We start from the raw sequence: 12,451 nt of genomic DNA on the forward strand, positions 1-12,451 counted from the left end.
CGCAGTACAACTTTGAATCAACGTGAAATAAATGACTGGTTTACTGGTTGTGTGTGTCAGAAGTACATGTACATTTTTACCCCTGGTGCTGTGTCGTAAGATTTGATTACATGGTACCCACAGTGAATAGAGACGTCAGTAAATACACAGCATAGAGCATTAGAGACTGCATTTGGAACAAACACATTATTCCTGCTGCCCTTAGTTGGTGGCACAGATAAAAACATAGTCAAACATAGTACAAGCAGTTGTGGGTGACATTACTGGTAAGAATCATTTAATCCAGTACAGACTACCGTAAGTGCATTAAAATCATATTTTGATGTCTATGTGAAGGTTTGTGTAAGTTAACTTTTAATCAAAGTTAATCCAAAAAAAAAGACAAAACTCACCATATGTATAAGTATGCATGCATGCCTTGGTTAATTAAAGACACAAACATTTCTGGGAGCTCATTTGCATTAAGAGGTGGTCTTAGTGGGCAGATGAGGAAGTGCAATTTCATGGCAAAATGGATGTCACATATCGCACGGCAGCACCTGGTTTGCACAAATACAACCCCTGCTGCTCCGCTCTGCCCACCTTGTTGTAAGTAGGTTCATTTGAAGCCTCAAATTGAACGAACTTGAGATGAGTTTCATCTGACTTTTGCCTTCAAAATTGGAAATCTGTCTGCTCTTGCGCCTCGGCTTTGTGCTGTTTTAGTTTTGCTTCATGTTTTCCAGTAGATAAGGACACTTGCACATAATGAGATTTAGAGAAACGGTTGCACATAATATTAAGGGAACTGGCAGCATTTCCTTCTCTCCTGAGCATCTGTTTTTCCTGCAGGCATATGAGGACTAGTGGCATTGTAGGTACAGCAATGACATTTGTGTTGATTTCTTTTGATTTCCTTTTCGTCTCTGCCCACTTGCAGGCTACCAGGGTGCTACGTGTGAGCAGAAGGTGGACCCGTGTGCCTCCAGCCCCTGTCACAATAACGGGACATGCTACGCCCAAGGCCCCGGTCCCCTGGGGTTCGGCTGTAGCTGCACAGCAGGCTTCACTGGCCCTACATGTGCCCAGCTGGTGGACTTCTGCGCCCTCAACCCCTGCGCCCACGGGGTGTGCCGCAGCGTGGGCAACAGCTACAGGTGTCTGTGTGTCCCAGGTGAGCGGAAGCGTCAGCCGTCTCAGTGCCTGGTGCTTTTAGTTTGGGCTTAAACCGCTGATGTCATGGTGCTGTGAGCGTCAAGAGCTGAATTTAGCCAAAGTCAGCTAGAGGACAGCTCACCTCGGTTTTTAATTTATTTTGAACAGTATCTACATAATAAAAGGAGCATGTGCTATAGGATTCCTTCTTTGAACCCTCTGATCTTACAGTTATTTTTCACGCAGCGCTTTCCATTTTTATACACTGAGCCTGTCACAAGCTGCGATGGGACTTTATAGAATCTGAATTTATTATTACACAACGAGTGCGTGTTTGTGCTGCAAGTGGATGTCCTTGTCGGTCTCACCTACAGAAGGGTCACCATAAGATCATGAGACAATGGGCTCCTGAACCCCTCATACTTTCAAAGCAGCGAACCCTTCCTCTCCACATCATTCACTGTTGTTTTGCAGGTTAGATTTGTGATGTAGGTTTAAAAATAGATCCTGAAGTGAAGTATTTTGTATTTTCAAGAGATGAAAGACTGTCAAAATCTTTCCCAAAAGCTTCCCTATCACAGCTGATCCAGCAGGACACTCTTCTCCGCAAATATTAGACAAAATATTGTAGAAAAACCTCAAAGGAAACATGTGGTGCAGGTTATATTTGCACCACAGCTTTGACTCAGCTTTTGGACTTTATAACAAGAAATGTTGCATGTTGAATGTTGTTGTAGATGTTGAACTGGCTGAATTCCTGAGCCCTTGGACCCCTTCGGCCTGCGTCCAACATTCAGAATTTATTTGGAAATCCATCCATGGCTATGAAATATCTTCTGAATCTTATTCGGAATCATCACTAAATCTGTCTTTACAACCACCACAAAAGCTTTGCGCCAAGTAAAAAGATGGTGACTTTTAGCAGCGGCTCAGACTCAGAGTAACAGTAAATATAGTCTGGCTAAATGAGGAGTCATATCTAGACGGGATGATTGCCGCGCAGGCACTGATGCCTCTGTGATGAACTCAATTGAGTGGAATGATGACTTATCATTATCCATTGTTTTGCAATTACCTCGCTGAGACGGTGAGATAGATGACTTTTCCAGTGGCCCATAAACATAATTTGACACTTTGCCCCTTCTGCTCTCTGTTCATACCACCTGTCAGTCGAATGTATAAGCCAGTCACCATCTTGATCTCTTATTTGAGGCTCCTATTCATTCTCCTGCATCAGCAGCCTCCACGGCTTCTTCTCTGGCAGCATGGCTTTAACCAGGAAAATATTTGAAATTGAAATAACTTTTGGTTGCTTGTTCTTGACAGTTTCATCTCTGATGAATTGCTACACAGCTGTTCTTTAAATCAGTGACTTGGATTTGGAATGACGGGTGAGCTTTGAAAAGTTGAAGCTCTTTTTTAAACCTGAGAAAACTCTTTCCTAAATATCTGAACAATACAAGTTATTTCTCAAGTTGTTAATCCTGCCATAAGTCACGTTAATTCAAATGCTTTCTCTCTTGCTATGTTCAGGGGTGCAGAGCATGTGTCCTCTGCTTTCCATTTATTCGGATATCTTACATTTTCCTCCCCACAGCCTCGCTCTTATTTTTTTTTCCTATTTTGCATTTCTTTCATATTTTTCTTTGTTCTGCTTGTCCTTTTGTCCTTCCTTGTCTTTATCTTCCTGCCGTTTACCTCACCTCATTTCCCTCACATCCTCTGATGTCTGGTTGCCATGGTAAAGCAGTTGCCTTAAAAGTGTGCGTACGTGCTTGTGTGTGCACGTGCCTGTATGGCTCCCAATCCATTGTCTGTGACTCTGACTGTGGTGGTTGAGCAGATGCTGCCAACCAATCAAATGTCTCTACTCAGGCGGTCCTGTCTAATGGGATTGGTGAAATTGGTGATATGCAATTAGCATCCCAGACACAACAGTGAACGCACATACACACACATACACACGCACATGTTTTGCTCGAAAACTGACCTTTTCTTCACCTCATCAGAATGCCAGCTGGTGTCTGTATGAGTGTGTGTGTGTGTGTATGAAAATTTATATTTTTCTGTGTGTGTGTCCACACACTTGAACACAGTAGATTGTGTGCTCATCTGTCTTGTCTGAGTGTGTGTCGGGGATGTGTAAATGCCTACTGGCTTTTTGAAAGATGGCTGCTGGGGTGCTGATATGTAGAAGGATCCCTCCTCCTGTAATCCAGTTCATAGGAGAGGCTGCCAGCCCACCAGCCAGCCCACAGAAAGCAGACAGAGTCTTGGAAAGGCACTTGACATTTCACTGGCATTTCACAGAGAGGACCCTAGAGCCTCTAACTGGGCTCCTCATTAATTCCCCCTCTCTCCTTCCGCAAATACACGTTAGTGGCCTAGGGAGGCTTTTGTTGAAACTTTGTCAGCGCTGGGACCCAATTGAGAAATTTGGTGAGTCAAAGTGGGACCGGAGCTAATGAAAACAGATTGCTACACTAGTCATGCAAGGACTCAAGAGACACTGGTCCTCTGGTGATTTTGGCTCACAGTCGTAGAGGACAGAACGTTTCTATGAAGCGCAGTAGTTCAGTTGGGAGTGTCAGCAGGTTTTTAATGGTACATCAAATGTTAGATCAATGCATACATACTTAATAACTATTTGTCAGCCTAATTACTGATGATTTAAGTACACTGTGAGGTCAGTTTTATTATAGGGGAGTATTAATACACTGACTTAGAAATTATATTCTGACATTCACTTTATCCTCCTGACAAGTAGCCAAAAAACTGTAACAGTGCAACTTAAACAGCCATGTTCTCTTTTACATTATGTACGTTGCACTTTGTGTTTTTCTTTTCAGTCTCTCAATATTATTGGAGAAACAGAGGAGTAATTGGCTGTTTGTTACTCATGCACTGACCATGTTTTCAGATGTTAGAGGCTTATTCTGCCTCAGTACACAGCTGCCATCCTATGGAAAACACAGTGCACTGCATGTCATTTGACCATATGCCCAGTCCCACTGGAACTGCAAAATCCTGGGCGTACAACGTGTTCTCACACCTATTTATTGGACAATTAATGCTTGTTTAATTGGCTCATATCTGTTTATTGGCGTTGTTTTTGTATCCAAGCAGATCCAAAGGTATGTTGTTGCACTGTTAGCTGTTGTAATGTGCATTTTTTTCCCCAGTGGATCATTAGTGGAAAAGAAATATATCAAAAATGAATGTTGGAGCTGAATTTTTTGTGCAAATGTGCAGGAATTAATGGATCAGGTACAATACAGGTAACACAAAAATCCTGGACACATGCATTGATGGTGGTAGTTAGAAAAGCAAAGTTTGACTATTTGGTGACTGATTATGATCGCCGTGATCTCTGCTCTAACCGTACTGACGTTATGGTTTCACTTGGAAACTCTCTGGCATGAAACTGACAAGTGGTCTGAATTGTGCATAAGAGAAGAGGCACTGATTAAACAAGTATGTGATTTCAGATTAGCTCTGATCAGCTTTGAGAACAGCCAGATCGGATGTTTGGGGAAGGAAATCCAGATCAGGCGGTGGCTGAAGTGCTTATACAAGTAGCTTGTGTTAAGTTCCAACCACTTTCATTAAACAGTGTGAATAATGCGTGCCAGTTGTAGGACACACACACACATATGCACACTTTCTCAAAAGCTAAATAAAAGTGCACAGAGGAAGTTCAGTTTTGATGTCAACCATGGTGTGGTTGTGGGTGTTTTACATGCTAGTCTTGCAGCACCAATGGTACACCGCATGCGGATTTGAGAGTTATAGAGGTCTGAATTTTTGTCATGGCAATTGTTTTATATTGCCAGAAACATGGCATTGTTTCTAATTGAAGTTGAATTTGAGTTTCTAATTGAAGCTTTACTCCGTACTGCCTCACCTAAAGCAAACTTTGAATTTCTGGTGTTCAGCTAACCATCGGAGTGACTTATACTAACTGCTGATCACAGCTGAAAAGCATACATTTTCAGCAAAACTCTCCCCTAGATAAATGAAGGGTAAATCATCTTCTGGGTGCATCAGCAATGCAGCAAAATCACAGGATTAATTCTTCAGTGACTCCAACATTAATACATACTGTATATATTTGTCCCTTAAAGGCTACCATGGCTTGTACTGTGAGGAAGAGTACAATGAGTGTCTGTCTGCCCCCTGCCAGAACTACGCCACCTGCAGGGATCTCATCAATGCCTATGAGTGTGTCTGCACACCACAGTTTGAAGGTACGTATGCATGAATGTGTATATGTATCATATGTATCTATGTGTGTATACATGTATATGAGTGAGTGTGTGTGAGTTGCAGGCACACATCTGTAAATTAGCAATCGCGTGTTATAGTTTCATAGGACATATTCTGTGTATGTGTGTGTGCAGGGAGGCACTGTGAAATCTACAAGGATCCATGTCTGAAGATGCACTGCCAGAATGGAGGCCACTGTGAGAGCGCAGGAAACAACGCTTCCTGTGCCTGTCCTCCTGGATACCTGGGTGAGCACTAGTACCAAGATCAGCCTGATAACAGTAAATTAACTGCCTATTAGTATGTTTCATGTGTATGGTAAATTATGCTTTTGATACACTGCACTACATCACATTTTCCTTTTAAACCCTGAAGTGTTCCTGGGTTTCAAAACAATAGCATCAGGTATCAGAATACAGAGATCCATGCGTCTTATTTTCCGCTCTCGGCTTCGCTGCTATCGCTGTTATTAAACACAACCTTACCTGTCCACCCAGGGGAGAACTGTGAGGTCGACATCAATGAGTGCGAGAGCAACCCTTGTCACCATGGAGGCACCTGCATTGACCAGTCCAATGGCTTCACCTGTCACTGTCCACCTGGATGGGTGGGACCCAGCTGCGAGATCCGTGAGTCAGCCTGTCAGAAAACTCCTGTTCAGCTATTAATCTTAAATCTGACACAAGGAAAGCAATATGCCCCCCTGTGTGTGTGTGTGTGTGTGTGTGTGTTTTCTAATAGTGGTGAATACTAGCCATTACTCAAAGCTACATGAACTTTTCAAATAGTTTATTGCAGGATAAAATACCAAATAAAATCCCATAATTATTGATTTAAAGCACGCTTAACTATGAATCCTAATCAGATACACAGAAAACAAATAAGACATGATGCAAGCAAACAACAGCCACTCAAATGCCACTTTAAGAATATCTGAAATGAAAAATAAGCAGGCTACAGCCTCACATGTTTGTTTGTGTGTGTGTGTGTGTGTGTTTGCAGACCTGCAGTGGAAGCCAGCACACACTGAGGACACCCTGACCAACATGCCCCGCCACTCCCTCTATATCATCATCGGAGCGCTGTGTGTTGCCTTTGTCCTCATGCTCATCATCCTCATTGTGGGCATCTGCCGCATCAGCCGCATTGAGTACCAGGGCTCATCGCGCCACGCCTACCAGGAGTTCTACAACTGCCGCAGCATTGACAGCGAGTTCAGCAATGCCATCGCCTCCATCCGCCATGCAAGGTCAGTGACAGGATTTGTATATATTGACTGAATGACAACAAAGTCTTACACAGGAAGAGTGTTATAGGAGGATATAGGAGGATATAAAAATCCAGCCTTGTATTTTTGCTTATATAAGCATTTATGTGTTGGTACTTTTACTGTATTTAATGAAGTGATTAATGATTTTTGTACACAAAGATTAAGTCAGTTACTTGTGGTCAAGAATAAAGTGTCAAGCTCAAGTCAGTGTACAAGTCATGGGGAGCACCTTGCCTCTAAAAAAACAGTTGCTGTGTCGCTCTGGAGGAGCTTCCTGTTTTTAACGTCAAAGAAATCAACTTTTATTTATTTTTTCTTTGGCTGGGGGGCTGTGGATGTTGACTTTAAATCACAGGGGCATTTAACAGACAGGGAGGGTCCAACAAAAAGACACTACTGCGTTGCATTATGGGAAGTCCAGCGGTTTATATCGAAAAGCTATCTATCTGCTGCATACAGTAAATTTTGACCCTTATTATTTTCCCTCTTTTGTGAAGTTCCTAGAAGTTCAATGCAAAATCACAGCCACATCAAAAGCACTTTTTATAAAAGTTACTGTTTCCTCGTTGCCACCGCATCATTGACCCTGATCCAACACAGGATAGGCTACATTGTCACACCGAATACTTATGCACTGTTTGTGTTTATGCTGTCTTACTAGATTTGGAAAGAAGTCCAGGCCTGCCATGTACGATGCCACTCCCATCGCCTATGAAGACTACAGTCCTGATGACAAGCCTTTGGTTACCCTCATCAAGACAAAGGATTTGTAAAACACAACCATCCCAGCACATCACAAGCTGTACATACACAGCTGCTCATGTACACATGTTCATACACACACACAGACACACACACACACACACACACACACACACAGATATACAGAAAGTCAGTATAGATCTTGAAGTATTTCTTAACAAAAAAAGTAAAAAAATTAAAGAGCAAAACAAAATTGAATGTAAAGTGAAGAAAAAAAATCCAAAACATACTCTGTAGTAGAAGAAATCTGGAATTTGATACATGTATTTTCCTGTCAAAATCCACGATAAGGCTTTATTGTAGCATAAGAGCATACTTTGCATTACCTAAGTTATTGATAATGGGCGACACTACCAGTAACCTCTGATGTACAAGAGCGATGACTTTAGTCTGCACCAGACTGTCTGTCTGTCCACCCAGGAGCCTAAATTTCTTAGTGTAAACACAGCATACAGTACTGACAGCAGTCCTTAGACGTGTTGTAGTAATAGGTGCACTCCTCTTGGTGCATCTTTTTCTATATCTAAAAAAATCTGCAGTAGGTTGCCTTACTTCGTGCATGGTTAGATTTGATGTTCTCTCTGCATTATTTTCAAATCCTTTGTACTTGGTTGTTGTTTTTTTTCATTGCAGTTGTACTTCTCTCTATCAAAATTGTGCCAAATATCTTCTTTTTGGTCATTTGTGGTTAGTAGATCAAATACATACACGAATGAAATACTAGTCACAGAATTTATCTTTTTAAAATACATATTGTCCTGTTCTTTACATGCAAGTTTCTCACTGGTGTATGAATAGTAAAGAAAGTGGGTTTACTGGAGTACTGTGACTCTACCATCCTACTGTATGTATTTCAGTGATATTTAGGACAATAGGTAGGTATATTTCTCACTGCACACAAAAATAGTTGGTTTTAATCAATGTACCTGTTTATGCCAGTGTACAAATTCACCTCTAGTATTGACAATGTTGAATAGTTAATGGATGAGAGTTTCTTTGCTGGAGTGGCCTCCTGATGGCTTTAGGGTGGAGACGAGGGAGGAGGGGGAGAAGGAGAAAGAGGACGAGGAGACTGGGATGATATCTACTCCAGAATATATGTGCTTCTGTGTCCTGCCAATGGAAAACTCTGTGTGTGCAGCTGTGTTGTTCCTCTCAAGGTCAAGCAATGTTTTACCAATAGACTCAACTAGTCCTCAGATTGTTTTCTCTCATTTGAAACACAGCGACCACATGATTACCTATTATCTATGTTGAATGATGTAAACAATAAAGATTCAAATGAACATAATCAACAGTACTCACCTGGTGTCTCATGTAAGTCTTGTTGTCTGAACACTGGCAACATGAAATTTGCACCTAAAAATAGAATAAACTGGCCTATATGTTAATGTGTTATGTGATGTGATAAAACAAGAATATAAATCCTACCAGACATGTGAATACCAGACATATTTGCAACTTCACAATTTTCAAAACGTATTGCTGTGGGCGCGTTTTGGCCAGTACATAGTACATATAGACACCCAGCCTAAACAGAGAATGCAATATCAGAAAATGTAAGTCACTATTTATTTACTTGTTGGGTTGTATAGTTGACTGTCACTTAAATTTTAATATAGTGGTGACACGTTCTATATGTGAGATTTAGAGCCACTAGCTGTTGCACTAGATTAAAGACCAAAGCAAATATGCCCCCACAGCCATCACTGCCACCATGTCTCTATGGCCAGATCCCTCACCTGTGTCTACAGCCTCATGATATATCTAGCATACTGTGCTTCTGTGTTAGCTCACTGAGCGAGGCTGTCGCTGAGCAGCAGCTCTCACTACATCTTTACACAGCAAATAGTTGTTTACTGCTAAATTATTGTCCTGAACGTCGCATATAGGACCTTTAAAGGATAATTCCAGTTTATTTGAGGCTCTGTGAGTCATGCTAACTTTGCACTCGTAACCTCTGTTGTAGAACTTTGGGGAAATGAGGACTCGCACATAGCAAGTACAGAGAAAAACAACTCTGAGACGTCATATTCTGTTTATTTTTGGATATTTTTTGCAAGCAACTATCTAACATTTGTAACTTTTTTTCTCACAAACCATTGTGATTCCAGATTTTCGTGAGTTCACGAAAATATATAACCAGATGCTGGTGTTTATGTGTGGGTCACACACATTCCCTCACATGGCGTTTTACATGTTGTAATCACTTTCAGTTATTGTATGGAGAGCTGACTGTTCGTTCCAGCGGGCCTTGGCTTTTTCTTCCAGTTGGTTTTGAGGAAGTGAAACAAAGTCTGCAGGCTGACAGTATTGATAAGTGCTGCAAATTCATTAGATTCACAACTGGGATCACTCTCATCTGTGGGCACATCTCAATTGTCTAAAACTGGTTAGCCGCAGTTAGTCATAATGGCTGTTCCAAATGACTACTTTCTCAGAGACTCAGGGACAAGTTGTCGAAAAGATTCATGTCAAAAATATGTTTATTTGGAAAGCTGTAGGAGACTCCCACAGCTCACCCCAATATATGTTGTTTTGTTAGTCTTTGTTGCTCTGAATCTTCACCGTGGAGATGGTGAGTTAGCACCACTCATACAGCCACAATATCCACATTTATGGCAAATATGCCAGGTTGAAATAGGCTGTAATTTCCCTTTAACTCAGCCATGATTACATTAAACAATAATATGCTGCAATAAGTTTTGGGCTGAAATAATTAAATTGTTTTGAAAGCATGTGTCCTGATTTAGAAAAAACAAAAGTGTAAATGAAAACCAGAAAAAAAAAACATTTTCTACAGCGTCTGTTTTTCTGCAGTGTCCCATGGTCATACCCACTAGAATGAACTGTCAGCCGTGGGAAAGACCTTTTGTGGAGTGTTAGTGATGTGAACACCCTGAGTGACCTCAGGCTTTATCCAGATGTTCGCCGTGTAAACATCTCTAAATACAGGCTGCGAGTCATGTCACTCAACACACACACTATATTATGTGTGTACACAAACACGCACATACGCACACATTGCTGGAGCAGCAGATGTTATTGATGACGCTCACCTTTGCTTATGGTCGAATATGGAGGCCTTGTGCTTGACCTTTGCCCTCTGAATGCCATGGAGGGTCAGAGTATTTGCTGTTTGGCTTGACACGGGCCCCAAAACACATCGTCTATTACCGACATTCTCAGTCTCTTTCAAGGCCTCCACCTCGATGAACTGAGATTGTCTCACTGGGAACTGTGTCCCTTTTCAGAAGCAAATATTATCCAGAAGTAGAACATTTTGGCTGCAGTGGAATTTATTCAGTCAATATTTTCCACAAAAGAATGGATGATACTCCAGTGGATTCCCAGACCTCATTTTTACAATTACAAGGTCATACGTTTCAAAATGTTTTTGCTACAACTTGTTATTGAGAAGCTTAAGGAGATTAAAATGTGTGGGCAGGACTGCAGCAATTCACCATAGACTTTGTCCTTAGCTACCTTTGTGAAACTTGGGAATTATGAGAATAGAGATTTAAACTAAGCCAGCAGCCACTGAAACAACGCCATGCCATTAATGTTAGGTTTTTATACTCTCATTTTCATTTTAACTACTTTGCGGTGGAAAATAACATTATGGGTGCCTTTTGCTGTCCGGCTGAAAAATGATTTCTTTTTTATGTTGATTTTACATTAAATTAATATGGAAATTGGTTACTTTATCTGAAACTGTCAGTAGGAGACTTGACTTGTTTTAGTAGCTAATTTTCTTCCACTGTAGCCAAAGTTGTGTCTGTGGAGAAGGCAGCCCTAAAGACACTGTCGGTGCCTTTTGGTAAGATACAATAGGGTTTTCAGAACTTTTTCACCAGAAATAATTGGCAGAGCTGCTGCTGAGAGCAAACCGAAACAATGAACTGAAAGAAGCTAAATTGCTCCATAGCTAAGAGCACTGAAGACTTTGGCAGCAAATTCATGTTGGTTAAAGAGCAGAATTTTCATATTATTTATATTAGAATACTGATTAATGCAGCTTTAAGAAACATATTCTAACACTTAAAAATGAAACACATGATTGTCTGTAAACTGGATTTTGCAAAACAGTAACTACTTGTAGCCTAAATAATAACTTGCACAATGTGGTCAAGCTTAAAATAAAACTTTAGAAATAATTTTTAAAATCCCCCACATCATCTAAACATTACGCTATTAGCACAGCAGAAGACGGAAGTCACCACCTCCTCCTCCTCCCCTCACTGTCTGTCGTCTCTCTGACTCAAATCCTCGAATGTCTTGAAGCCCCTGAACGCAGCAGCCAGACACGGAGCGCAGGTACCTCCACCTGCTGGCCAGAGCGATAACTACAGCCAGGCGGAGCAACACATCCTTCATAACCGACCAGTCCAGACAGGAGGAGGACGGAGAGGCGAGCCGTGAAAGCGAACAGATGTGAGCCGGACTACGAAAAGACAACAAGCCGTAGTAAAGCCGGAGCGCCTTCGATTCTGCTAATATGTGGCAACCCGCGTCGGAGCGATTGCAGGTAAGATGTGTGTCTGCATGTGAAAGGCGTCCTGTCGACAGGGGCAGCGGTAAATAAACGCCACAGCCGCGGTCACACTCAGTGAAACCCGCCGCGTTGTGCGTGGCTCCAGCCTGCAGGAGAGACTTGCTACGGTTCCTGAGCAGCTGCAGATGTTTTGTCACCGCAGTGTTTGGATTTGGATGTCTTTACTCGTCTTTTACGCACTACGAAGCAGTTGTAGACGTGCAAACTATCATTTTTTTTCTGGCTAATCTCTCTGTTTCTGAACGATTCCCTGTCGGTGAGACGTTTAAACGCACCTATTCACGTTACGCAAACCGTGGGTACAGTGCAACAAACTGTACCTCCGCTGCATTCCTGCGCGAATCTGCTGCTTTCAAATGTCACAAATAAGCACAGTCCAACAGTCATCACGGCCCACAATCCTGTTTGATCCAACACTGTACCTTCACACTAACCCACCGAGGCCTTCTCCTCATGTTGTCACT

At 41.8% G+C, this 12,451-nt stretch overlaps 2 protein-coding genes across 2 annotated transcripts in view; both read left to right on the forward strand.

The window, feature by feature from the left end:
* The window catches only part of dner (delta/notch-like EGF repeat containing), a 48,178-nt gene extending 40,220 nt beyond the window's left edge, over window positions 1-7,958 (forward strand). Inside the window, exons 8-13 of the mRNA XM_070829768.1 lie at window positions 920-1,153; window positions 5,259-5,381; window positions 5,535-5,648; window positions 5,898-6,029; window positions 6,403-6,649; window positions 7,332-7,958. Coding sequence (XP_070685869.1) covers window positions 920-1,153; window positions 5,259-5,381; window positions 5,535-5,648; window positions 5,898-6,029; window positions 6,403-6,649; window positions 7,332-7,443 — 962 coding nt within the window. The 3' untranslated portion in view covers window positions 7,444-7,958. The remainder of the gene's footprint in view (window positions 1-919; window positions 1,154-5,258; window positions 5,382-5,534; window positions 5,649-5,897; window positions 6,030-6,402; window positions 6,650-7,331) is intronic.
* Window positions 7,959-11,829: 3,871 nt separating this feature from the next.
* Window positions 11,830-12,451, forward strand: part of pid1 (phosphotyrosine interaction domain containing 1) — a 29,504-nt gene continuing 28,882 nt past the window's right edge. The window contains exon 1 of the mRNA XM_070828792.1: window positions 11,830-11,960. Coding sequence (XP_070684893.1) covers window positions 11,931-11,960 — 30 coding nt within the window. The 5' untranslated portion in view covers window positions 11,830-11,930. The remainder of the gene's footprint in view (window positions 11,961-12,451) is intronic.

The sequence above is a fragment of the Pempheris klunzingeri genome, chromosome 4 (assembly GCF_042242105.1).
Source record: "Pempheris klunzingeri isolate RE-2024b chromosome 4, fPemKlu1.hap1, whole genome shotgun sequence".
NCBI classification, from domain to species: domain Eukaryota; kingdom Metazoa; phylum Chordata; class Actinopteri; order Acropomatiformes; family Pempheridae; genus Pempheris; species Pempheris klunzingeri.